Genomic DNA, 27,933 nt, shown 5'->3' on the forward strand with positions numbered 1-27,933 from the left:
TTATTTTGCTTAAAAAAATGTTCATTACTCTCAAACATGTGGAATATGGTTGATAAGTTGATAACTTGATAACTAATGACTTAGTTAACTAAAGTCTTGAAAGGAGGTATTAAAAACGTAAAATTATTTTATGTTTACATCATTACCTTTCATGGTTATTGGCTCACATTACATGAAAAAAATTTAGCTCGTAATACCTTCCGCTCTATCAAATTAATATTACCTCTATATTCCCTATACACAGGAAAACCACATGTTCATTAATCAGTAACATTGGAACAAAACATTCTCCAAGTTATTTAGCATTATTCCCATGTATCCTCAAAGTATCAAGTGTTCTTCAATTATTTATACAACAAATTTTCAATACCATTATAACTTTATAATTGACTAGCACAAAGGTTATTAATTAATCAAAATCATTACCATCGTTGTTTCAAAAAAAAAAAAATCATTACCATCCAATACTAAGACTTCTAGTTTCCACATCTCTCTACCACCTCCTCATCAGTATTTTTCAAAGAAAAGCCCAAAATTAAACGGCCCAAAACATAGTATCCTTGGCCCAATCTCTTGCTTAAAAGTTCAGGAAATATACACGTGTAATCTCAACCGTCAAATGTAAATAATAAAAATATACGCTGATAAATTCTCCGTTTGCCGGCGGTTGAAGTAAGTCGTTCACCATTACAGAGTGGCTCAGACAATACAACTTCCACTTCATATCTCCTCAATTTTCTCTCTCTTCCGTACAAAAATGGCGACTTCTTCTTCACCTGAAAATCTTCGCCGAACTCGAATTCTTTTTAGTAAGCTCTACTTCGATGTTCCTTCTTCTAAGGTAATTTGAATTACTTTTGAATTTTAATTTCCTTTTTCATGTTAATTTTCTTCCGAATTTGAATGTGAATTTTGATTTTGATGACATTGTTGTGTAAAACTTTTGATTTGGATTTTTTAGGTGCCAGTGATTTATTCACCGGTTTATAATATTGCTTTCTTTGGAATTGAAAAATTGTAAGTGCTTTCTCTTTAGAAAATATTACGAATTACTATAAGAGTGTAAGTTGATAAGCATATTGTATTGTTATTATTTGATGATTTTGGTTTGAGTTTAGAATGTGTTGTCTGTTGTGTGTTTTAGTATTTAAACCGTGATAGAATGATTGCTGGCTGATTTTGTTATTGTTTCGAGCTCATTAAAAACTTTTATTCTCAACTATTCTATTTAGTTACATCCGGTTTGGTAGGCGGTAATAAATGGTGATAACGACGATAATTTACATATCTGTTTTACTCCATTGTGAACTGAATTTGAGTAGAAAATATTGTCAAATAACAATAGTAAAAAAATTAAAGTTGTATTATGAAAATAATGTAAAGGGTTTACTTAGCTGCAATTATTAATACTAGTGCTAGATTATCCAGAGGTCCAGAAAAATGATGGATGCATAAATCCATGATGACAAATGTTGAAGCTGTTTTGGACTCTAGATTGTCTGATCAATTGTTGACGTCGATGCCTTATAAGTCTGATGCACATCTCTGTAATTACTTATCATTTGATAAACAATAGGCATCCGTTTGATTCTTCAAAATGGGGACGCATATGCCAGTTCCTTGTTTCAGAAGGTGTACTGGACAAAAAATGTATCACTGAGCCTGAAGAAGCTTCTAAAGAGGACCTGTTAGTGGTAGTTGCACTCATTTCCCAGTTGTTGTGTATAATTTTTATTATCTTTCTCTCATCGCCTGCAATTAAGATATCAAAAATGGGGATTTTATTTCTTCTTATACTGGTTGAATATCGGCCTACCAAGAGATGAAACTTCCATTCTTGACTCTTGATTTTCATGTCAATATCAAGAATTGGAGTTTCCTTCTCTTCTTGATATATCTAGCAGTTGTTGGTTCATTGCGTCTTGCTTATTTTTTTATTTTTATTTTTTATTGGGGACTTTGTGTGTTTGCAGGTGCATTCAGAGAAATATCTGGATAGTCTTCAAAACAGCTTGACTGTTGCTAAAATTATTGAGGTATATCAATATATGAGTCACATTATTTGGGTTTTAGGAAAAAGAGCCATATTAATAACGGAGTAGGTTGTTTCCTAGTTCCGAGACCCTTGTTTTATCAATTGCTTTTAAATGTCCTTTGCCTTTCTTTGACAAATCCATTGCCCTTACTTTCTACATACATTGTGGTAATTGATGGAAAGCTGTTTTTTTTTTTTTTTTTTTTTTTGCTTGGTATTCTATTGAAGCCTATTTATGGGATCTGGAAGGATTTCTTGTTCATTTGTTGCTGACTTCCTGAAAGCTTACTCCTTATTTCTCTACACAAGTTACTCAAACTATCCTTTTATCTTAAGGCATAGGAATTTATTGTAATGTGCATGTTTCTAAGAATAAGCAAGTAAGGTAGATAGCTGAAGTTATGTTACCTATGTATGGCCTAACTCTCTCTTCACTATAATTTTATTTACAGGTTCCACCAGTTGCAATGTTGCCCAACTGTATCGTACAGCGGAAAGCTCTATATCCATTTCGGAAACAGGCATATAATCACGTTACAACTAATTTTCTTTCTTATACTCCATCATCAAGTTTAATTATTTAATAATCATGGTTGTAGGTAGGGGGATCTGTTCTGGCTGCAAAGCTTGCAAAAGAGCGAGGGTGGGCCATTAATGTTGGTGGAGGTTTCCATCATTGTTCTGCAGATAAGGGAGGTGGTTTTTGTGCTTATGCTGACATCTCCATCTGCATTCACTTTGCTTTTGTTCAGTTAAAAGTATCAAGGTATTGGTGATAGGGTTTTCAAACATCTTGATCTGAATTTATTTTTTCATGATTTTTATATTATAATTTCTGGTGGTTTGGAATTGGCAGGGTTATGATTATTGATCTTGATGCACATCAAGGGAATGGTCATGAAATAGATTTTGCTAAAGATAGTACGATCTCTTGTCTTCCTTGATTGTCTGATTGCTCAGAATTTAATGCAAATCCTTATATTTTCTTTCTCTGCAGAAAGAGTATATATACTTGATGTGTACAATTCTGAGATATATCCTGGTGTAAGTTACCCTGCTGCTACCAGAACTTTTGGATTTTTTCGCTTGTTAGAATTATGAAGTTGAATCTTTTGAGTTCTGTTCAACTTTGTTTGGAAATTGAACTTTGATCATCATACTTGGGCATTGTTGCTTATAGAAGGGGGTAAAAGGAAGACTCTTTATTGAATTAAGTAATAAATTAATGATAAAGCCCTAAAGAGACCATGGCCCTATTTTCTTTGCGGAAGATCCTTCAAGACTTTTTATGTGAACTGTTTGATGTACTCTTGTCTATTAAAGTAGTAGATAGCAAACACGCTCAATGACTAGTACATTGCCTGTAGAACACTTCTCAACGGGTATTCAATGTGCCTTAAGAAACAATGGAAGTTAGACTAGATACCCATCACAATTGTTGTAGTGACAACTCTGACAAGTGACAAGCCCCATTGGCACACAAAGATGCAAGGCACATCAAAATTAGTTAGTGACTTGTACTTGGGTAACGTGTACGCAGTGTAGTCAATAGAAATTGCAAGGAACACAACAGCCTTGTATCTTTCAACTTTTTTTAAAAAAAAATAATTCCATGTCAACTAAGCTTAGAAGCGGACTAATGGTTCAATTGGCAATTAGAAATAAGTGCAGGTGAGTTAAGATCATGTAAGTTTGGGTCAGATTAGTTCAGGGGTGTTAAGATAAAAGAACATAATCGAAATGGAAAATGGTTTGCCTGGGAGAGAGGTGAATATGGAAGAACGGAGCAGGGATAATGAACAATATCCATAGTGTATATAATTTGAAATTTATATTGATGTGCATGTGCTTGTTAAGGACTTTAAATTTGCAGTCAAGCTTCTTTGGTGGTTTCATATCTGTAGCAAACAGGTTGGTTTGCAAATGCTTAGTGGCTACATGCTAATTCCTTGGTTACATAATTCTCTTTGAGGCGTGCAAGTGAAAGTTTATTTTGTTGATGCTAAAATCAAATACATGAATGAATCGAGAAAATATAGGAATTATAGAGTGAACCTTATTGTGTTTCTTGCCTGAGTCATTTCTATTCTCCATTTCCTTAGGTTTGTGATGATGTTTCTGTGGTATATGCTGCAGGATTATAATGCCAGGAGGTTTATCAATCAGAAAGTTGAAGTTTTAGTAAGCCATCAGTTAAAAAGATAGAAAGCTTGATCATTTTAAGCTGTCTCTGTTTAACAGAATAAGCAATTGTTTTATTTGTTTTACAGAGTGGGACCACAACAGATGTATACTTGAAGACAGTGGATGATGCACTCGAGGTATGCAACATTTTAGATGTGCCACTATCTACTGCATGAGCTACCTTTCTGGTCTTTTTTCTTTTGATTGTACATATTTGCAGAACAATCTACATATTTCAATGTAATATATACAGAAATGTTTTATAGAAACTTCAAAAGCCTTTTGCCATTCACTCTTTGTTAGAGATCTTTACAATTATGTTCTGGAGTACAAACCTGATCCCTTTGTACATTTATGACAGGTTGCTAGACGAAGTTTTGATCCTGAGTTGGTGGTATACAATGCTGGAACCGACATCCTGGATGGAGATCCACTGGGCCGTTTAAGGGTAAGATTAAAACATTTAAATTATTTCCTGTTCTCAACTTGTATACTTAATTAGTACGTTGCCTCTTCTGCACCTGGTATTTGTAACTTTTTCCTTTATCGCTTTCATTGTTGTTATAGTTCTTGGCGCTTGTCACTAAAATTGGATGGCTGGAGATGAATTCTGACTTAGACTGTTTTGAGTGGATTCAGCTTCATTTGAACATAGAAGAATGCTAACCCTGAATGTTAGCAAGTATAGTAAATATTGCATACCTCGACTTAAAATGGTAATAAGGTTACATCACTTACATGTAGGGCTAGCAATGACAAGCCAGAAGAACTATACTGTGTATAATAATGCTCTACAATTCTAATTGGGGTCCGTTCCCTTCTTCGGAATTAAGGCTTCGAATTTCCGATTGTTGTTACAAGTCTAACTGGGTATACTGTGGTGGACTGTGCTCAATAGAAAAGTAAATTATCCATTGCTTTAAGGTTTTATTTTCAGAAATGAGAGTCATCATATGTTTCCATGTTTATCCAGCATTCTAAATATGTATAGCAAGGATGGCCAAGTAATTGACTTTGCCACAGATGTCTTAGCTGAATGCTAGCTTAATTATATGAATAATTGTAAGTTTCTTGTTGTCTGACAGTAGAATGGTTTATGGATTATAAGCAATAACTAAACTCTAGCTTAATTATATGAATAAATCAATAACTTGACTCATATTACTCACAACTTCACAAGATATAAGCAATGAAATTTCTTTAGTCATAATGTCATACCCATATTCTCTATTGGAGTTTATTCCCCCATAATAACTAAAATCTAGAGAATCCTACTAGCAACAGCCAGCTTTTTTGAAAATACAATGATCATAGAGATAATTAATCCAAATACAGAGAGGTGAAGGGGGCTTGAAAAGAATTAAAGACCAAGTGTCTCTTTCGACGGGATAGTTTGCACATTAGTCACTGTGGACCTGCTACTCTTGGGTTTTTTTGGGTTTATGTTTGGTATTTATTTCTGGCTTCTGAGTTTACTTATTGGTGGTTTAAATGCCGAACTGGGCTGTTGATTTAATAAAAATCTCGTGTGTTGGGGCATTTAGGCGCAAATGCATTTAGTTTTGCAGTGCTATTAGTGTTGAAGTGGATCTGTTTGATGTTGTAAGTTGATAAAGCTTACTCATGGAATTCTATTTCTTGTTTCCAGATTAGCCCTGATGGTGTAATCGAGAGGGATGAGAAGGTGTTTACATTCGCTCGTGAGAAGGGCATCCCTATATTAATGCTTACATCAGGTTCTATTCTGTCATTACCTTAACTGAGCCATCAATTCTGTAAAAAATTTCAATGCTCTCTGCAACAAATTGGCTGTGTTTCACAAATATAGTTATCGAATTAAGCTGAATAACTGCAAGTTCATATCAAGGACCTTTAACAAAGTTGATTCCATAAGTTGATTTTCTTTTGCTTCTCTATATGGCTTGATTATGCGTTGGTGGTATACTTGACCTAATCCTAACAACTAGTTTTCCCCTTTCCCATACGCACACGCACACGCACTCACACCCAACAACCAACACCACCTCTGGCTGGGATTTTTACTACAACATGTCAGTTGGCCTGGCTCAAAAGGGGATCATTGTTCCCCTGGACCCAAATTTAGATCTATTATGGTACATCGCTGCACAATCATGAATTTTGATTGGTATCCCATCTTTTGTTTCAGGCGGTTATATGAAGTCAAGTGCTAGAGTGATTGCAGATTCGATTATCAATCTCTCCAGGAAACAATTGATAGATATGTCAGGCACCCAAGGCACTGCAGGAACTGGAGGTCAAATATGAACCTCTGTGAACAAAATACGGAAAGATTATAGTGTGTTATAGCAAAAGAAACCCCTTTTGTATGGAAAGAAAATAGTGTGATTTACTCCGTACCATATTGTTGTATCCTATACGAAGTACAAGGTATTATGTAAATTCAGAAATTTAACCTGTTGTTATTCAAATACTGATATAGGTCAAATTTCGTGATTTCATGGGTTAATTCATCATATATCTATATATCGATACAAATTTGTTTTTTTTTTTTTTTACTTCGTATATGTGCTAGTAGAACTTCCTTAATTGCGATTAGCTCAGCTCGAGCGTGTGTATTTCTAATAAGCCTAGCTTGAACAAGTTAATACTTGGCTCGTTGACACCCCTATCGCCATCTATTACTAACTGCATTAATTACAGGAGGTTGTCAGTGTTGTCACCTTCGACGCACAGATTTCTAATATTGTGCTGAAGAGCAACCTACATTAAATAAGTTAGTTTTGGAACGACACGTATAAACTCAACCGTCAACTAAAAAATCTGTTGCTTATAAATTCTCGTTTACCGGCGGTAAAATATAGTCGTCCACCATAACAGAGTGGCTCAGACACTGCAACTTTCATTTTCTCTCTCCTCAATTTTCTCTGTCTTCTGTACAAAAATGGCAGCTTCTTCTTCACCTGAAGATCTTCGCCGAAGTCGAATTCTCTCTAGTAAGCTCTACTTTGATGTTCCTCCTTCCAAGGTATCTTATATTATTTGTGTAAAATTTTAGTTTTCATGATCAATTTCTTTTAATTTAGAGTTGAATATTATTATAATTTGATTTTAGTTCTGAATTTTGATTTTGATGGGTTTATTTATAGGTTCCGCTGATTTATTCATCTGATTATAATATTTCTTTCCTTGGAATGGAAAAATTGTAAGTGCTTTACTAAAAAATTTAGCTGCTTCAATTTTTTATAGTGATGATATTGCTTTAGTGTATAGTATATTAGTATGTGCTTCAAATTTATAATTAAAAATTTAAAATTAATTGTATGCTTTTGAAATCGTGGTGCTCTTAGTCCCCAATATTATACAGGTTGAGGTTTATTTATAAATTACACTTGCTGAAGTTTGATTTAGTGATACGCCAAATTTCCCTCAAACAGTCCTTGGACCACTGGCTTATTTTTTGTAGATTCGCCCTCGATATCATGTTAGGATTCTTCTGTGCTCATATATGCTCCAGACCACTTTTAGTTGATGGGTGCATACATCTGTGAAGTTTCTCAATTCATTAAGATACATGTTGAGATTGTTAATGACCGATGAGTTGGCTGATCAATCGTGGGCATATAAGTTTTTTGTATCTCTATATAACGAGAAAATTGTTCAAGTTTATAAGTCTGATTTACAAAAATTTGTATAACTACTTCTTGTATGATTAAAAATAGGCATCCGTTTGATTCTTCAAAATGGGGTCGTATATGCCAATTCCTTGCTTCAGAAGGTGTGCTGGACAAAAGTTGTATCATTGAGCCAGAAGAAGCTTCGAAAGAGGACCTCTTAGTGGTAGTTTGAAACTTGTTTCCTAGCTGTTCTCTATAAGTTTTAATTCTCTCTCTCTTTCATTGCTCAATTTTGCAATGTTCTGATCCAGCAGGCAGCTGTTGGTCCATTGCCTCTTGCATAATTTCTAATCGGGGACTTAATGTGTTTACAGGTACATCCAGAGAAGTACCTGGATAGTCTTAAAGCAGTTCAACTGTTGCTAAAATTCTAGTGGTATATATACAAGTCACTGTAATTGGATTTTGGATATTAGGACATTTAGGAGAAAGAGCTATATGAATTTACTTTTGTTCAAAAGGCGAGAACTCTGCTTTTTGAATTGTTGTTAAACATTCTCATATTCAATTATACATCATGGGAATTTGGATGATAATGTCTTGGTTTGGTACAGAAGCTGATTTAGCTGGATGGGTGTTTTTGTTCTTTTGTAGATGATTTGCTGATAGTTTAATCTTTTTTTCTCTAAGCTAGTTACATAATCATCTATTCATCTCTATTTTAGCTAGGCAGCATGTGTTTTGCTATGATAACCCAAGGTAGGTATGCAATGGCCAGATGAATGTCATTTATGTTGTTGTGGAAGTAGATTGCTGAGTGCAATACTTTGGTTTTGTGGTTCTGTTCCGTTTATTGCCCTGAATGAGTATAATTCTATTTCAAAGACCGAGGTTATGTATAATTTAACTTTCTTTTTACATCATTATTTTATTTACAGGTTCCACCGGTTGCAATGTTGCCCAACTGTATCATACAGCGTAAAATTCTTTATCCATTCCGGAAACAGGCATGACAACCATAAGTACGATTAGTTTTCTTTTTGTACTCCATCATCAAGTTGAGCCTTTTATAATCATGCTTGTAGGTAGGGGGATCTGTTCTGGCTGCAAAGCTTGCAAAGGAACGAGGATGGGCCATTAATGTTGGTGGAGGTTTCCATCATTGTTCTGCAGATGAAGGAGGTGGATTTTGTGCTTATGCTGACATCTCTCTGTGCATTCACTTTGCTTTTGTTCGGTTAAATATTTCAAGGTATTGGCCGTTATAAAAATGAGTACTTTTGCTGATAACACCTTCAAACTACTTGTTTCGAGTTTAATCTCTTTTGTAACATTCGTCAGGGTTATGATTATTGATCTCGATGCACATCAAGGAAATGGTCACGAAGTAGATTTTTCTAATGACAGTATGATTCTTGTCTTCCTGACTATCATGTTATGAACTTATTACTTTTAGATAATTTCTTATATGTAGTACTTTCTTTTATTTGCAGAAAGAGTATACATACTTGATATGTACAATTCTGAAGTATATCCATTAGTAAGTTACACTGCTGGTACCAGATCTTTGATGTTTTCTTTTAACAAAATAAACTGTGTAGTCTTCCATCCCACCGTGCTTATATTTTTAACCTTGGTTGTCATATATAGGCATTATTGGTGATAAAATTGGGCAGTCCCTTGCTAGCCCTGTATACAATGAATTCAAGAGAGAATATAAGGGATTATAACTTTTATTTTTTCCATATGAGGAAGATTCAAGATTGAAGACTTGACCAGTGAACTATTTGCAATTTTGCAAAAAAATAACTTGTCTATCAAAGATATAAATTTCGTTGAGGGCTTATAGATTCAGATATGGTCTAATAATTCATATCAATAAAAGTACAGATATAGTCCAATAAGTCCAGCTGAGTGAGCTGACAATTAAATATACGTGCAGATAAGGTCTAATGTGATTATATAAGTTCGGTTCAAATAAGTTCAGGGATTCTAACCAAAATGATAAGACTTATCAGGGAGAGAAGAGGGTGAAATTGGGTGAGAAAGCAGTTGGGACTTGGGATAATGAACAAAACTCGTTTTTTGAGTAAAGTGTAGTTTTAAATTGATGCGCTTTCTGTGGATTAGAAATCAAGATTCTTGTGTGGTTCACCAATGTCTTTAGACATCTTATTTGTAAATGGCGTTAGATCACATGTGCATTAGTGTCTACCAGCTGAATCCTAGCTTCAGCAATTATCTCTGAGGCATGCAAATGAAGGTTAAATTTGTTCATGCTAAGATTTAATCAGCAGGCTATTTTTCTGTTCACTTGATTATGATTTATTTCTGACATTTTTGCTGAATTTTGCTTCAGGATTTAGTTTCCAGGAGGTACATCAATCAGAATATTGAAATTCCAGTAAGCCATCAGTTTAATAGGCCGAAAGCTTCTTGTTATAAGCTATCCTTACGATTACAAAGCTTCGATTATTTTTGTTTGCTTTACAGAGTGGGACCATAACAGATGTTTACTTGAAGAAATTGGATGAGGCACTTGAGGTATGTAATGTCTCATCCATGCCAACATCCACTGCCTACCCCTATGTTTTTTGTTTTGTTTTGTTTTTTTTTTCCCCCGCCTGTTTAAGCTGATTCATTTGAAAGGTTGCACATGTTTGCAGGATAATCCACATGTTAATGTATTAAATTTTGCAAATTTCAAGTTTGTTACCATTCTATCTAATTTAGTGATCCTCATAAGGATGTGCTAGAGTAGTGGAGATCTAACATGATCCCTAAAGTTTTGTACATTAATCTGTGACAGGTTGCTAAACAAGAATTCGATCCTGAGTTGGTGGTATACAATGCTGGAACCGACATTCTGGATAGAGATCCGCTGGGATGTCTAAAGGTGAGAACCTTGCCTTTTGCTGTACCTGATCATTTGTTGTTGTTGGTCATTCTATACTAATTACTCGTCTAAAAGTCTATATCTGCAAAAGTTGGACGACCGGAGATGATATATTGTTAGATTGTTTAGAGTGGATTTTGCTAAACCCTACATCTTCGGTTAGAATCAAGAAAAATGCTAACCATTATACAGATACAATCAACATTATTTACTTGGACTTAATACGCTAACCTGATGAATCATGGTGTGCTGGGGTGGAACATGCAAAACACAAAAGGATTTTGAATCATCAGTGCAAGGTTCATATGTCTAAAATTACAGTCAACATCTCTTTCTATCCAACCTAGCTTCTTAATATTTGTATTAAGGATGGACTTTAAACACTGTACTTTACCACAGATTTCCCTTCCTAACTTTAACCCTCTAAATTGGTGTACACAGTCAACATCTCAAACAAACCCTAGGTGTTAGCAGTTAGCTTATCTTAAATTGGTGTACACAGATTAATGTATGGGTTTCTTGTTTTCTGTCAGTTGAGAGGGTTGATGGATCATCTATCAGCAACCCTCTCAAATTACTCAAGCTACCTCATATCGTGTAGTTTGTGCATTAGTCACAGTAAAGGATTTGCAGCTTGGTTCTTCTTGGTGTATGTCTAGTATTCCTGGCATGTCAGTTGATTTGTGTACTGTTATTCCAATCAATTCTGCAATGTACTTAATTTGTTGTAAACATTGTACATTGGGGCAAGTTCAATGCGTTTATATTTTACAAAACATTTGTTGCGTAGTTGGATTAGTTTGAGGTTGTTAATTATTAAGTCTTGTGGATTCCATCTCTTGTTTCCAGATCAGTCCCGAAGGTATAATTAAGAGAGATGAGAAGGTGTTTGCTTTTGCTCGTGAGAAAGGCATTCCTATACTAATGCTTACATCAGGTTCTATTCTGTCTTTTTGCAATTTGTTTAAATCTGCATATATCCTTGGCAACCCTAGGTTATTCCAGTATATGTAACTATATTTGAAGGAATAACTGAAATTTCATGTCATGAACTTGAACCAAAGTCTAGACTTCAAAAGGTTTATTTCTTTTGCCTCTCTATGTGACTGAAACTGTGCGTGGATGGTGTACGTGATTGACCTTATCACTCAATCCATTACAAGCTATCCCGGCCCTTTGCCACTTTAGCTTGCACACGTACACGCATACATACTCAACAGTCAACACCATCCGTGGTCGGGAATTTAATCACATCTAGTCAATTGGACTGGCTCAACAGGGCAATATCTTCCCTTGGAGGACCTGAACCCAATGTAGGTTTCCACTAAGGGACACAGCTCACAACTGTGATCTTTATTCAGTTCACATCTTTTGTTTCAGGTGGTTATATGAAATCCAGTGCAAGGGTGATTGCGGATTCAATTATCAATCTATCCAGGAAACAATTGATACATATGTCAGGCACCCAAGGCACTGCAGAAACTGGAAGTTAAATCTACCTTTATGGAAGAAAAAAATTCGTGTGCTGTTGCAAAAGAAACCTCTCATCACTCATGTATATAACTATACTATATAGTAGTAGTAATAAATAAGTAGCCGGAATCTGATAGAATCTCCGGCACCAAATTCATTTATGTCATTTACCTACGACGCCCAACCTCCAATGTTTGTGCTATTTATTGCTCCACTTATAAATTTGTTCAATAAGCACACCCAAGCAATAGCTTGGGTTATTTAATATAAAATCCTTCTTTCGTTTAAAAAAAAGGGAATTTGACAATTGAAAGCATAGTTTAGGTGAGATCATTCAATAGAACTACAAAAAGATTATTAATTGCAAGAAAGTTGACAACTTTTGGGGGAAAAAAATATATAAAGTTAACAATATATTGTCCAAATTTAAAAAGAATATTAAAACTTGAAAATTAAGTTGACACATTTAATCTTGAATGAGCTGAATTCTCAAAGTGGATTGCTAAATACCGCCAACGTTTTTTATCAAACCGCCAACAAAAATAATGAAGGGACAAAAGTACCCTTACTCATCCCCATTTGACTTTCTCTTTCCTTAGTCCATCAATACTCACCCAAACGTCAACCACACCACAAATTAAAGCAACCACCACAAATTAAAGCAACCCATTTGGCTTTCTCTCTCCACGATCACCACCACCACCACGAGTCCACGACCACCACCACCCACACCACCACAAGTCCACAACCACCAATAGACTGTTGCCCACAGAGGCAGTCAACATCCGTCATTTAAACGCCGACCCACCACCTTCCCTCGTCGCCAGGAAGGTGTTGTTGTTTATTTCTGGCGATCAGCACAACCGGGTTCATAACCGGTCAACCGAGACGGTAACCGGCGTTCAAAACCGGTTACCGTGCCGGTAGACTAGTTTGGGACGCCAGTATTCGTGGTCAAACAGAGGCCAAAACCGGTCAACCTGCACGGCAATCGGTTTTAGACGCCGGTTACCAGCGACGTTCACCGATTTCGAATGTCGATTGATGACGCCGGAATTAATAATAAAAAAAAGTATCCCTTTCCTCGTTGTATTCGCTGATTGTTGCTACCTTTTACTCGCCGACCCCTTCACTGTCACAAAGCTTTAACCACCGTCGCCGCCGCTTCCTTACATTGTTGTGCTGCCCTTTACCACCACCCAATGTGGTTGTATGGTGGTTGGTGAAAATTGACAGCAATGGTGATTGTGGAGGTCAAAGAGAGAAAAAAAAAAGAAAGAAAGAAAGAGTAAGGGTATTATTGTCTCTTCACATCAAATGTTGGCGATTTGGATAAATATTGTTGGCGGTGTTTAACACCCCCCTTGTCAAAATGATACAATACATGTAAGTAATCATCTTAAAATCATACTTAAAACAATGTCTTAATATAATAAGGAAAAAAATAAATCAAAGGAAAAATTGTTGGGAATAATCCCACCTTTGGGGCATTCGCAAAAAAAAAATCCCATACTTGGGATATTTTTAAATAATCCGACCTTTATACTCAATCCGCTCAAAATAGTCCCAACCGGTCATGTAATATGTTATAACAAGTTAAATGATACGTGGCGCCTCTGATTGGTCAAAAAAATAAAAATAAAAATAAAATATTTTTAAAAATAAGATTTTTTTTTTTAAAGAAAAAACAAAAAAAAAAAAAATTTAAAACCACCCACCAGTCCACCACCCACCACTTGCCGCCTGAGCCCATCCCCTGACTTGCAGCTCCGGCTACCCAGCCCCAAACCACAGTGCCGGACCCCCGACCCTCCCCCGAACTACCAACCCCCTCCCTCACGAACACATAGGCGATTTTTTTTGACCAATAATTAAAACATATTTTTTGACGAATTACGTGGTGACACATGTAAATTAAACTTAATAAAAAAACAGATCACCTACTCAATTAAACATATTTTTTGACCAATCACGTTGGTGGTCGTGGTTTTCGCGGGATTGGTGGTGGTGTTGGTGGTCGTGGTTTTAATTTCGTGGGTTGTTGGTGGTGGTCGTAGTCGTGGGTTTGCCGAGTTGGTGGTGGTAGTATTGGTGGGTTTGCCAATTGATGAGGGTGGTATTGGTGGGTTTTGTGAGTTTTAATTTCAAATTTCATGTCCTATTTACATGAGTTAATTTTTTTTTTAATTGTTCCAGATACGGGTGGCATCAGTTGTGGTGGTGGGCTGGTGGCGTCGATTGTGATGGTGGCGTCAGATAAAGAGGTTGCGGTGGTGGGTTGGTGGCGTCGATTGTGGTGGAGGTGATGGCAGTGCGTGGTGGTTGATTGTGGTGGCGTCAATTGTGGTGACAGTGGTGGCAGTGCGTGAAGGATAGGGAATGAGCAGTAGAAGGACTGAATTTATTACTTTTTTTTTTTTTTGATATGTATTTTTTAATGAAAATGTAATATTACAACAATTAATTAATGATAATATTAATGTTTTTACATATGTTTTGTTTGTGTATCAATTGAAGTGAAAAAGACAATATATATATAAATTTATTTTTATCGCCATAATGGGCAGCGATTTGGCGCCAAAATCGCTGCCCTTTCACTACAAATGGCAAGCGGTTTTGAACCGCTTGCCATTTAAAAGGTCAATGGCAAACCCCATAAGCGCATGCGGTTGAAAACCGCTTTCCATTAGGGGGTTTGAACCGCTTGCCATTTAGTATTTTCTACATAGTGACTTTTCCATTCACATACATTCCTTGGCCACCACTACACCACCATACCACCACCCTTCTACCTACCCAAAATCACCGGAAACCCGCACGACCACACCACGGCCAGCCACGTCACCACTCGCCTCCTCTCCCCCACCCCTCGCCGCCCATCTGCACTCCTAAAACCCTATCCCATCCCCGTATAAACCATAAAAAAAAAAAAAAAAACCCTTCTCCCTCACTGTAAAATGGCCAGCTAACCCTCCCCCACCCTCATACGACCCCTTAGAACCTCGTGCCTTGGTGGTCAGTGCACATGCAAAAACTTCCATTCTCGCAAGCATTTTGTAGTTGGTACGTGGGGCTTGAACTCGTGACTTCAAAATCACAAGATGAATTCCCCACCAACTCCACCAAACTTCTGTTTGGTATCTAGAAATATCAATTGGTATTAATAAACTATATAAGTATATTTTTCAACGTATTTATACCTCTAAGGTATTAATTTACTTAACATCCATCAATTGTATTAAAAAAATTTCAAACCCACAAATCTAACATCCTGTATACACCAGGCCACATGTTATTCCACAATATAGAAGAGGGCGAGAGGAAGCTATATATATATATATATATATATATATATATATATATATATATATATATATGCACGGTTCGTGCAGGCAGATGCACGATCCACATGGTGCTTCTCTTTAAAAAAAAAAAGCGCATAGAAATATAAAGAACATTTAGTTTAAGTGAAAAGAACATATTATAGAAATGTAAAGAACATTGTATAGAAATGTAAAGAACATTCAGTTAAAGTGCAAAGAACATGTTATAAAATTGTAATGAACATAATGTGCAGCTAAATAATGTTCTTTATCTTCATGTTCTTTGATTGTCATAATAATGTACTTTTATTTGTGACATATGTGAATAGTTTATTTTGAAATATTCTTTGAATTTTGTCTTTAGATTATGGTGGTTGAATAAAAATAATGTTCATTACAATACATTATCATTAGAGGTGATAAAAAATTCGGGTCGGGCTGGGCCTTAACATAATATCTCGTGTCAAATCGGGAAATTGTAGTGGGCTTTTCGGGTTTTTTTCGGGCCGAGTTTGGATTTTTTTTTAACTAAAAATGCATTTTTAGGCTTGTCTAAACCCGCCCTATTTTCGGGCTGGATCGGGCCGGGCCGGGCCGGGTTGGGTAGGGCCAAAGTTGATCACCTTTAATTATCATGTTTTTAATTAATATTTCGGATGTTCTTTAGATATACATATAAAGAACATGAAGTTGGATTTTTTTTTACAAAATAGGTATATGTTCTTTATAAAAACAACTATATCACTACTAGAAAACAGTCAAATTCCAACGGAATGGTTCCGACGGACATGAAAATCCGTCGGAAAGTGCAAAATTTCCGACGGATTTTATTTCCATCGAACATCCGTCGGAATTTTCCGATGGAGTTTTAATCCGTCGGAAAATTCTTTATTTACGACGGAAATTCCGTCGAAAATGTTACATTTTCCAACAGAAATTAATTCCCTCGAAAATTTCCGACGGAATTTAAACCCTTTCCGACGGATTTATGATTTTTTTTAAAAAAAAAAAAAACACACACACACAAAACCCTAATTAAATCAGATTCCCTCTCCCTTTCATTTCTCTCTCCTCTCTCCTCTCTCCTCTCTCCTCTCTCCTCTCTCATCTCTCATCTTCCTTCTTCTCTTCTCAGTTCTCAGACTTCTCACGCCCTTCTCTTCTCATCTCACGCCTTCTCTTTCTCTCTCCTCTCCTTTCTCTCCTCACGCTCTCTTCTCACACCCCCTAGTCTTCTTCTCCTCTCTGATTTTTTCTATGGTGGGTAAAAGCTGAAAATGGTGAGTTCTTATATAACTTTAATGGTTTTAAGGTCAAATTCGACCATGAAAATGCTAGATCTAGAATTTTCATGGTCGAATTTGGCCTTTGTAAACCAAGTTCGAGGTTAAATTTGAAGCTAATTTGATTTTTAAGGTACGTTTTAATATTTTGACTTTTTTATTAAATTTTTGTGTTGTGGTGTTTGGTTTAGTCGTTCATGATGATGGTTTTAGGTGGGTCGGATTGGGTGTGGGTTCGGTTAGGGTGTGGGTTAGGATTTTGGTGGATCTGGGTTTGGGTTTAGCGGGTTTGGGTTAGGTGAGTTTAGGGTTTGGGAAGATCTGGGTTAGGGTGCGGTGGTGGTGGTTGGTAAATCTGGGTTAGGGTGCGGTGGTGGTGGTTGATGAATCTGGGTTAGGGTTTGATGATGATAAGTGGGTGATTTGGGTGGGTCTGGGTTAGGGTTTGGTGGTGGTGGTGGATGGATCTTGGTTAGTTTAGGGAGTGGCGGTTTGGGCTTAGGGTTGGTGGTGTTCTGAGGTGGTGATGCGCCGCGCCCCTGGTGGCGTGGCGTGTTTTTTTAATTTCTTTAAATCAGTTTCCGACGGAAATTCCGTCGGAATTTTTCGACGGATTTGTGTTCGTCGGAACTTTCCGACGGACTTTTCTAGTGCCCAAAAATACCTTCCGACGGAAAAGGCTAATTTTCCTACGAAGGGTTCTCCGACACAGTTTCCGACGGAATTCGGTCGGAAACAGGTTTTCCGACGGAAAACAACGTGTTTTCGAGGGATTTTTTCCGTCGGAAAACAGCAGTTTTCTAGTAGTGTATGTTCATTACAATACAACTATATGTAATGTTCTTTATGAAATAGCTATATGTTCTTTACAAAACAAATGTATGTTCTTTACTGAACAACGAAATGTTCATTCCGCGTTTTTAAAGAGAAAACGGATGCACGGAGCATCGTGCATCCGCCTCCATAGAAAAAAATTTCATATATATATATATATATATATATATATATATATATATATATATATATATATATATATATATATATATATATATATATATATATCGTAGTTAATTAGTTATGGTAGTACATATATCTTTTAGGAAGACAATTTACTATCTTATATTCGTAGGCTTTATTACTTTTGTATAAATACTTTACCTATTGATGAATAATAATTAAATAATACAAAATCACTCCAATATAATAGCTCTTTCCATTAATTTGTTATGGTATCAACTATCAAGAGCAGATACAATTCACATCTAGCACAATTAGGAGAGATAATAGCATATATTCTGCAACAGGAAGTATTGAGTTAGAACTATTCCAAGCTAGCATTTTCTATGTAAACGGAGCTGATTGCATGAACTATGCGCAGACACTTTGATATTTTTTTATTCGGTCAAGCTAGACTTAGTAATTTTTAAAACATATACTCAGTATGTAGTAGATTTCGTCAAAAAAAAAAATAAAATAAATAAATAAATAAATAATATATACGAAAGTATAAAACATAGAGTATACATTGATAAGTATATACCTGTCCTATTCCAAAAAAATTAAAAAATTGTATCTGTCTACTGATGGGGCGGTTCGAGGACATGAGTTTTAGCTACCAGTAGGTAATATATGTGCGTAGATAGGCGTCAAAATTTCATTTAAAAGGACATTATTGTAAAAAAAAATAAAAATAAAAATAAAAATAAAAATAAATTAAAAATAAACATTATTATAGGTTATAATGTCAGGAATAACATTACTTCTCGAGAATATGTCATCTGGAAACAAAAATTTAGATAAATAAATATATGGGTAATGTTATATGTAGCCCTAAGGGCTATATATAAACATTAAATATACTCTTGAAAATTGTATAAAATTAGGAATTCATGACAAAAACACGTGTAAATCAGTGTTATTAGTGTTTATATTTTGATGATTTCTTAACTTTTTACGATTTTCAAGTGTAAATTTAATGCTTATATGTAGCCCTAAGGGCTATGTATAACATTTTCCTAAATATATTGATGATAAAATTGACTTTAACACCTTAAGCGTTAACTTGAGTAACAACATCAATTATGAATTGGAATAAAATGCATGCGTGTTATTAATTGATACTCCCTCCATCCCTTAATACAATGTTTTTTCTTCTTTATTATATATGCGAGAAATAAATGCTCAAAAGAGGCATTGTATTAAGGGACGGAGGGAGTCCCTTTTTTTTGTTATGGATAATTAATGACACTCATTGCACCCTAATTACGTAATTAATAGTTGGTGGTAGTTCAACGCCAGTCAAAGTTCAAAATATGAATTAACTTAAAAAAAAAAAAAAAAAAAAGTGATTAATGTGAATTTGATAGTAAAATATTTTTAGCTATGCAATTGCATGTTCCTTAAAAAAAAAAAAAATATATGCAATTGCATGGATGCTATACTATTACTCGTAATAATCACCCACTTACTTCAAGTTAACTATTTCTTTAATTCCAATTTAGTTAACACATTTTTACTTTTGCCACTATTCAAATAATGTACTTTTATTTCATTTTGTGAATTATCCTTAAGAAAACATAATCGAATAGGGTCTTGTTTAAACTGCCTAAATAAAATTATTCATTTAACTAATTACGGAGAAAGTATTTTTAACAAAATAAAACTAATACAAAGTAGTTACCTTCTCCAACAACAACAACAACCAAAAAAAAACAAAAAAACCATGGGAAGTAGATCACAAAGATGATAAAATTTCTTATTAAATTTTAATCTTGTTGGTTCCAAGTTCTAAGTCTTGAATTCTTGATGATGTATGCATGATTGTATCTTTGTATGAAAATATGAAATGATAATGACTCACTTTTTAAAAATACATATAAATATATGCTTAAAGGCCTTTAGTCAGATTTAGTTTGAGTAAGACAGATAAACATTTATACTACGTATTTTCTTTCGAAAATGGTACACACGTCCGATAATTCCATTATTAGCATTATATATTTATTTAATAGATTCAGATTTCACAAGTTCTAAACAATTCACAAGCTCCTGGCCTAAAAGCATAACACAAGCCCAACACACGCATCATATTAGTTTAATCCATTTTCATAAACTCCCCCTTTTTTTTTTTTTTTTTTTATCATTAATTATAGTTTAATACTAGATGAAACCCGCGCTATTGAATTTTTTAAAATATTTTTTTTATATTTATATGTTAAAATTTGTTACACATTTATACAAAATTTCTAATATCAAAAGATAATATTTTATATATAATTAATTTAAACTTAAAAATATCATTCGTCAATTTTACTTGCATGGTATTTTAAGGAAATCTCTTATTTAATTGGCTACAACTAAAATGTATAATCTTACACGGTGAAAAATGATTGTGGCAATGGCGGAGTCGCATACTTTTGATCTCTCCTCTTGCTAAATGAACATGTTGGCTCCTAAATTATGATTACGGTTAATCGCTTGTTTTTTTGTTGTAAAAGTTGTACGTAGATACTTGAAATAATATTTTGGGATTGACGCTAGATGGGTTTATATGGGTTTGAAAAATATATTGAATTTAAAATGGTGATAAACTTTTATGATAAACTTTGTAATGTAATACTTAACCTTTTAGTCGAATAAATGATAAATGATTTTTAAGAAGAGGAAGACGATGATGGGTTCGTTCTTGAAGTTTCGTAGAGCTATTGCAATACCATTGATGACGACGACGATTCAAATAATGTTTAGCTCATTTAATCAAGAAATGAGCAAATAATTATGGCTCATTTAACAAATGAGCATGAGCTATAACTATTTGGTCATTTGATGATTAAATGAGCAAATGACCTGATTATACGATGCACCCCAAGTACATAACACAATTTTCACCTTTACGTTAACTATTTTTTCTCTCTAACTTTTTTTCATTCTCCAAAGTATATAAAATTCTAAATGCCTTTTTTTTCCCATTTTGCTTTAATTACTTCTCTAAACTCCCAATATCCCAAATACTCATTCAAAGACTTAAAACATCAAGCCCTTTTATCCTAACTATTTTTTTCCTTAACTTTTTTTTCCAATATGTTGGAAAAAATATATGTAGTCGAGTGGGATTTTGTTATATTCGTTTCGGAAATTTTTTTTATGATAACAACTATTTATTTTTTACCAAATTGATATAGCTTAAGATATTTAGCTTATGGAATGTGTACTGGCCAGCATGGAATTCACACTTCTGAATTCCTGAATTGCCACTGGATAAAAGGGGCAGAACTATCAAATAATCCAATGTTATGCCAATTGGTTGTTGGTGTAGTGGTGATTGGGACTACACTTGGTAGGGAAGACTCATGTTCGATCCCCCGCAACAATAATCGGGAGGGGACTGGAACGACCTAACCACCTAGAACTGATCCCCGAAACCGGATTAGCCCAAAGGGTGAACCGGGTAGAACACACAAAAAAATTAAAAAAAAATAAAAAAAATCCAATGTTATTGTTTCAACTGACCTATTCAAAAAAATCAAAAGCTCTATAATTGTTTGTTAAATTGTAAGTTGCCGATAAAATATTGTAAATGGTATTTGGCGTTTTTTTATTGCCGTAATTACAACCAACTAAGGTTTTGTCGTAATTATATTACTCCATGTAAACTAACAGAAATTAGGAGCAAATCAGAAAAATAAAACAGGCCTCATACATGACAAGTATTTGTTCAGTGTGGGGCCACAAAGTTATCGATATAGTCAATGATTTTTATCGTCCACTGCAATCAGTATATATAACCCCCACTTCGGAAAGTTTGTATGAGCTTGTTTGTTTCGATAGAAGTCAAGAGTAAGATACCCAAACTTTATTTGTTTCTTAGACTGAGTCGACAAACCTGAGTGGCCATGGCAAAAGAAGTGAAGATGGCATGTATACTCCTTCTGCTTCTCCTACCTTTTATTTCGGATGGAAGGCAGATGCCTATATACGCCTTCACCACCTCAATATCTCTGGGTCAGCTCGCTTCTTTTTTATTCTCATTATTATGCTTTCTTTGTTTCACTCTTCTTCTTTCATTCTAGCCTCTTTGATTTCTGTTGTACTACCTCCGTTACAGGTTATGTGCAACGATTAGACATTTTCTCTATCTGTTTTATGTCAAATCGTTGCACATAACTTGTAACGGAAGTAATATATATTTTGTTATTAATGCAATAAGCGTACGAGTCAAACCCAAACAACAAACCAATTACAGTCCATAGCGTTGCACCAAACCAAGACAAGCTTCATGTGGGGACTGCTATAGGCCAATGCAATCCAATACTTGAACTATTAACTTAAGTTTTTGGTTGAATTAGTCCTTTAACATGTTTGTTAATGAAAGTATTTTCTTTGCTCTCCAAACAGGCCAAGTTATGTTCGGGGAACACAATAATCCTAAAGTGTCCTTGAATGAAAAGGAAAAACAAACATCAGCTGATGAGATTAATCCATTGTTACGTGCTGATGCCGCCGCCCCTGCCGGAAGTAGCAAAAATAGTTCTACAACTGGCTTCAAGGACTGGGGACTGTGGGTGCTGTTAGTGCTTTTCTCGATGGGTGGCTTGGGTTTTGCCTGCAATTGCTATTTCAAGGCTTCTACCGATCCAGCACCGTCTTCGGCTCCTCCACGCACCACCAATCTCAATATTCAACTTGGTAATAATGTTATTGCTTACAACCCACCGGTCCACCCCGTAAACTGATGATGATTGAAGGTCACCTAATAAACTTTAAATTACACGTAATTTTGTATACTTGTATTTTTGTAAAATGAATAAGTAATTCATTGTTTATGGTCGGTAAGTAAAAGATAAATATCAGGATGAACACTAATTCTGGGATTGTTACTATACAGTTTTCTTGATATGGGTAATCCACTATTCGTATGGAGTATTTGTTTTGAGTTGGTGTTACTATATATATCAATATATGAGTTTTTGACTTTTTTATTAGCATGTCGCTTAATTTTTTGTTCTACAATGGTAAGCATGTAACTAGAAACTTTAATTATATATATTGCAATTAAGTTCTTATAATTGAATCATTTGAGACGCTCTTAACTGATCTCTGGTTTGAAATTTGGATATTCAATCAAATACAAAAAGATTGGATACCAACTATCAATTCGGAAATCAATTATTAGATTTTAGATAAATGTTAATTTATATCTTATCCAAATATCCAACATTTTGGCTATTTCAACATTCTCATAAAACAAAAGTAACAACAATGATTAAAAAATAAATAAATTATTTTATGAATATGTTGAAATAGCCAAAAAAAATTTTAAAAAAATAGTAATAAAAATAACAAAAACATTACAACCATTTTTAATTTATGAAAAACTAGCCTGAGGAATAGCCATAGCCACTTTTGCAAAGTTATTACTTGTATTATCTTGCAAATTTTAAGATGAAGGTGCACCTATAAAAAATTAAAAATAGGTGCACCATGCCTATACTCTTGAATAATTAGTAAAAAAATCTAAACAACTGCAAATTTTGATCTGTACATTGCAAATTTCGAACAATTAGTAAAAAAAAATCTGAACATTGTAAATTTTGAACATTTAGTAAAAAAAAAATCTGAACATTCACAATGAACCACGCAAATACTTTTGAACATTTAGTAAAAAAATATGAACAATAACAAATTTTGAACATTTAGTATAAAAAAATTTGAACAATCGCTAGTTTTTTGAATTATTACGAGTCAGACAAATTTTGAAAAAAGTTTGTTTAACTCGTAACAATTCAATATTTTTTCATATAAACTGAACATTTACCGTATACAAAATGAACATAAAAATTGCATGTTTTTGTTCAGTTTTTGTGACGTGTCAATATTTTTTTTTACTGACTGTTAATTTTTTTTTTTTGTAAAATGTTCAATTTTTTTACTAAATGTTCAAAAGTATAGACGAGTGCACCATGATGCACATACGGAGTAATACTAATTGGTATTATCTATCCTGACTAAAATTCTACCTACGACTGTACCAGTAATGAAAATCTGGAATCTGCCATAGCCCATAATAGAATAAGACCAAGCATATACTCCGTAGCTGACCAACAAATTTTAACTGACCTACAAAAGCCCAAAAGCTTTAGATCATCTAGCTTAACCCAAAAATTTTTGAGTATCTCGCAGCTTTCCAAAGCCCAGCAACATTGCATGATCATCTACCCCGCACGGCCCGCAGCACCATGCAACTTTCAAGATTAGGGTTTGAGAAAATTCTCATTGGCTAGCAACACGTCCACCTGCAATTTTGTTAACGGATATAGTATTTATAAATACATAACAATGATTAAAATATTCTAAAAACATATGATAGAGAGAGAAAAGTGGAGAGAGATAGGAAGAGAGAGGTTTGTAGGTAGAGCCCACTAATTTTTTGATCAGATTGTCTTACGTGATAGGGGACCACATGTTGATGGTTCCACAGTAAGTTTATACACAAAGTTTCATATGTGGCTGGCCACACCGTGCGGCCAGCCACAATATTATTTTTTTAAAAAAAATTTCTCTCTCCTCTTCATTTTCTCGAGAAAAAATGTGCAGCAAATTCCAATTTCCTCAAAAAAATGAAAAATCAAGCAAATTTCAATCGTTACTTGGTCGTTGACGATAATCAAACAAATTCCAATCATCATTGTTGGAGATAATCAATGCTTTAATTACCATTTTCAATTGAAGGCATCATTATGGGTTGGTGCCTTGGTGGGCGTGGTATTGTTGGAGATAATCAAAGCTTTGATTACCATTTTCAATTGAAGGCATCATTGTTTGAGATAATCGCCGATCTGCGTCTTCATCGTCTTCGTGGGTGGTTCATTCGTCGTCTGTGGTGTTGGTTTTTGGTGGATTCGAGGGTGGTGTGGGTTGTTGGGCTAAGTGTGAGTTGCTGGGCTTGGTTGGTGTGGGTGGTTTTGGGAACGGAGTTGCTGGTGGTTATGGTGGGTTTTGGGATCAGATCGAGTTGGTGTGGGTTGGTGGGCGTGGTTTGGTGGGGGTTGCTGGTAGTGGTGTGGGGCAGTGGGTACCACAGTTGGTACGAAAATTGGTGGTCAGGTGGTGGCGTGGTTGTTGGCGGCGTGGGGCAGTTGGTATGGGAGTGAATGTGCAACTGGTGGTGTCGGTTGGTCGGGGGTTACTTGGTCGGTCAGGGGTTACTAGGTCGGGGTTACTTGGTCGGTCAAGGGTTACTAGGTCGTGGGTTACTAGGTCGATTAGGGGTTACTTGGGAATACTATGGTGTAATCCCCCGTATTTTTAAATATTTTATAAGTGAAAATTTATTTTATTTATAATATTTATTTGTTATTTTTCATAATTTAATTTCAAAAGTTTCAAATTATTAATCTGGGTCGAAAATTATTTGAACAAATTATTTTATGCACCTTTATTCTACAATTTATGTCCAATCACACAAGCCTAACCCATTTGTTTACTTAATCGACCCATTATTTTTATGAGACCCAATCTTTCTTTTTACCCTACAATAATTCTCTCCTATAAACACCCCATGAATCTCCAAAAATTTCCCACACAAAAAGGTTAGTCTTATTTTCATCCTCCTTTGTTTCATTATTTTGCTTAATGTTAATTTAATTGTTTTGGGTTTTGATTTTAGTATAAAGATTATATTTTTAGTATCAAATTATATTTTAATGGTATAAAGATTATAAATTTCAGATTATATTTATATTATAAATTTCATATTTTATGAATTATAAACCTAGGGTTTCAATTTATTGAAAATCATGATTTTAGGGTTTTTATGAACAATTGATTTAGGGCTTTTATAGTAATGATGTTTTGAAATTTTGGTGATTATAACTACTGATTAGTTTAACTTAATTCCAGATTATTTTGAACACATAGATTCGTGTTTTAATTTTTAGATTTTTGTTCGTTAATATTAATCCCGTTTTAATCCCGAACAGATTCTGAACTCATCCGATTTTGATGAAAAAATAGTGTTTTCCATGTAGAAACAACGTATTAAGAAAGCCTCACTACCTATGGTAGTGAATACCACCCTCTCGTGGCCAAATTCAGCCTCTAAGTATGATTTTCGGGCAGTTTTTTATTTTAACGAAGTTTTTTATACTTAAAATATTATCCTTGAGTTTGATTAATAAAATTAATTATGTTTAAAGTTAATTAAGCATAAATATATGTTTTCATTGAAGTTTTAAGTGTTGGAAATAGTTTCTAAGTACTACTTTTGATGTTTTATAAAGAGGGTTTAATCACCCATTAAAAAGGGAGATTTTTAAGGGTTTTTATATAATTTTCAGATTTTTATTAGACTTTGAACTTGCTGTAATTTCATGTATAAGAGTGTATTTTAAGGTTTTTATGAAGAAAATTTAAAGAACTATATATAATCCTTTAATTTTAACTAAAGGGAAGGTTTTAAAGTGTTGTTTGATTTGGATTTTGAAGGTTTTAAAGTAAGTTAGTATTGCTGTAAATTTGATTGATTGGGTATTGATTGAGATGTTATTATTTGGCTTAGGAGAGAAGTTTATTGAAGGTGATTTCTAGTTAGTAAAGTGGCATACCAATTCATTTGCTCAAGGTACGTACAAGTTACGAAACCTTTCTTTTAGGTGCATGTTTAAGGACGACGGATCGAGAACTTAGTATCATGTATAGGGATGACTAAGTTAAATTGTTTGGTTATACATTGTGAATTTCGTATGACGTGCACTATTTTATATTGCAAGTATTATTTGTGCTCTAATTATGCAAGGTGCGCTTAGAGGCAAAGGTATATGATTGGTGTAATGATTAATTTATTACCCATTCATGATTATGCAAGCAGGATGAGTAAAGGAAGAATTTAAGTCTTCTAAGACGAGGTTAAGGTTTTGGGGTGCCTTATGCACTCAAGGTGTTTATACACCGAGGTAGTAAAGGAATAAATAATAAATGTTGCTTGCCACTAATAAATCAAGAATTGAAATTGAAAAGTTGTTTTACTTGATTGAATTGATATTGGATTGATTGTATTGTTATGCATATGAGTCATCACCAAGTCTAAACCTGTAAATCACGTAAAGTGCAAGATGGATGAGCAATAAAACTCTGGATTGGTGCACTTCTGGAGTAATGACAATCAGGGGTTGGGGTACATGGGGTATTAGCCGTGTACTTTTCTCGACGCCGCCTGATCTACGAGTCTCTTATTTCAAATATTTTTCAAAACTAGGAGTTAGGTGAGATCTCATACTAACTACGGTCACGGAGTCGCGCCCGTGGTCGTTGGATGTTTATTGATGTTTCCGAAAGGAGGCATGGGATTTTTCTTTTATTGATGTTCCAAATGGAGCATGGGTTGGACAACCTTGTCTATTGCGTAATCCAATGAATAAAAATAATGATTTGCCTATTATTAATTAATGGAGTCTTAGTAATATAAATAGTTGAGTCGTGTGTTGAGTCTATAATTTAATGATGCATGATGATTGATTATTAGTAGCATGTTATGGATTTCTTAATTTATTTCGCAGCTTGTATGTACTCAGCTTTGCTGATTGCGTGCTTTGTGTGTCTTTCTTTGGTCATGGCCTTCGCCTTTCAATGACCCTGTGACGATCCAATTTTTACACTTGTAATATTGGGGAGCAGAATTACCACAGGTTCTTACACATGCAGCATTCATTAGGGTTGTGGGATCTTGAGTAAAGAGTTGGTTGTTTGCATTTTATTTCTTTTTCAAGTTTGAATTTATTTTAATTCAATTTTATTCGACACTATTTCTTTTGGGTTTGAATTTATTTGAACACTGAATTTAATCACTTACTACTTTTATTGGGTTTTGAATAAGGGTCTTAATGGTTCCAATTTGTATGACTTAATTTGGTTTCATTCGTTGGTTTTGAAACTTATTTATAACTGATTTAGTTTTTCCGCTGCTATTTTCTGATAAAGCCTTAATGTTTGAACACGTGGCAGTAGCACGCCAGTAATTCTCTTGAATATTGTTCAGGGTCCTCACAGGTTTAAAGAGAGAATTATTGGGGTGTTACAATGGGTTACTAGGTCGGGGGTTACTAGGTCGGTTAGGGGTTACTTGGGGTTACTAGGTCGGGGGTTACTA

General features: G+C 34.6%; 1 protein-coding gene and 1 pseudogene across 3 annotated transcripts; both read left to right on the forward strand.

The window, feature by feature from the left end:
- Nucleotides 1-610: 610 nt before the first annotated feature.
- LOC145642069 (histone deacetylase 2-like) lies at nucleotides 611-27,552 on the forward strand. 2 transcript variants are annotated; one of them, XM_081693154.1, is made up of 13 exons: nucleotides 611-841; nucleotides 962-1,017; nucleotides 1,577-1,694; nucleotides 1,974-2,036; nucleotides 2,488-2,556; nucleotides 2,635-2,801; nucleotides 2,892-2,956; nucleotides 3,033-3,079; nucleotides 4,172-4,216; nucleotides 4,306-4,356; nucleotides 4,581-4,667; nucleotides 26,347-26,409; nucleotides 27,462-27,552. In XM_081693154.1, exons 1-12 carry the CDS (start codon nucleotides 758-760, stop codon nucleotides 26,377-26,379), a joined length of 885 nt encoding a protein of 294 aa, XP_081549280.1. In that variant the 5' UTR covers nucleotides 611-757; the 3' UTR covers nucleotides 26,380-26,409; nucleotides 27,462-27,552. The 2 variants fall into 2 exon arrangements, with proteins under 2 accessions (XP_081549280.1, XP_081549279.1); XM_081693153.1 differs by lacking the exons at nucleotides 26,347-26,409; nucleotides 27,462-27,552 and adding exons at nucleotides 5,868-5,955; nucleotides 6,387-6,756 and having other exon boundaries at nucleotides 612-841.
- LOC145642071 (histone deacetylase 2-like) lies at nucleotides 6,926-12,235 on the forward strand (annotated as a pseudogene). Its single transcript, XR_014115621.1, has 13 exons — nucleotides 6,926-7,226; nucleotides 7,348-7,403; nucleotides 7,921-8,038; nucleotides 8,190-8,251; nucleotides 8,754-8,822; nucleotides 8,901-9,067; nucleotides 9,157-9,221; nucleotides 9,309-9,355; nucleotides 10,175-10,219; nucleotides 10,309-10,359; nucleotides 10,625-10,711; nucleotides 11,561-11,648; nucleotides 12,092-12,235. The product of XR_014115621.1 is annotated as a histone deacetylase 2-like (transcript).
- Nucleotides 27,553-27,933: the final 381 nt, after the last annotated feature.

The sequence above is a fragment of the Chenopodium album genome, chromosome 8, assembly GCF_948465745.1.
Source record: "Chenopodium album chromosome 8, dcCheAlbu1.1, whole genome shotgun sequence".
NCBI lineage: Eukaryota > Viridiplantae > Streptophyta > Magnoliopsida > Caryophyllales > Amaranthaceae > Chenopodium > Chenopodium album.

What these genes read in the sequence shown, in the direction of transcription:
- LOC145642069 (XM_081693153.1), top strand. Translation starts at nt 758, where the DNA reads ATGGCGACTTCTTCTTCACCTGAAAATCTTCGCCGAACTCGAATTCTT. An exon ending in CTAAAGAGGACCTGTTAGTG is followed by an intron (nt 1,695 to 1,973) that starts GTAGTTGCACTC and finishes GTGTGTTTGCAG; the next exon opens with GTGCATTCAGAGAAATATCT. An exon ending in CAGTGGATGATGCACTCGAG is followed by an intron (nt 4,357 to 4,580) that starts GTATGCAACATT and finishes CATTTATGACAG; the next exon opens with GTTGCTAGACGAAGTTTTGA.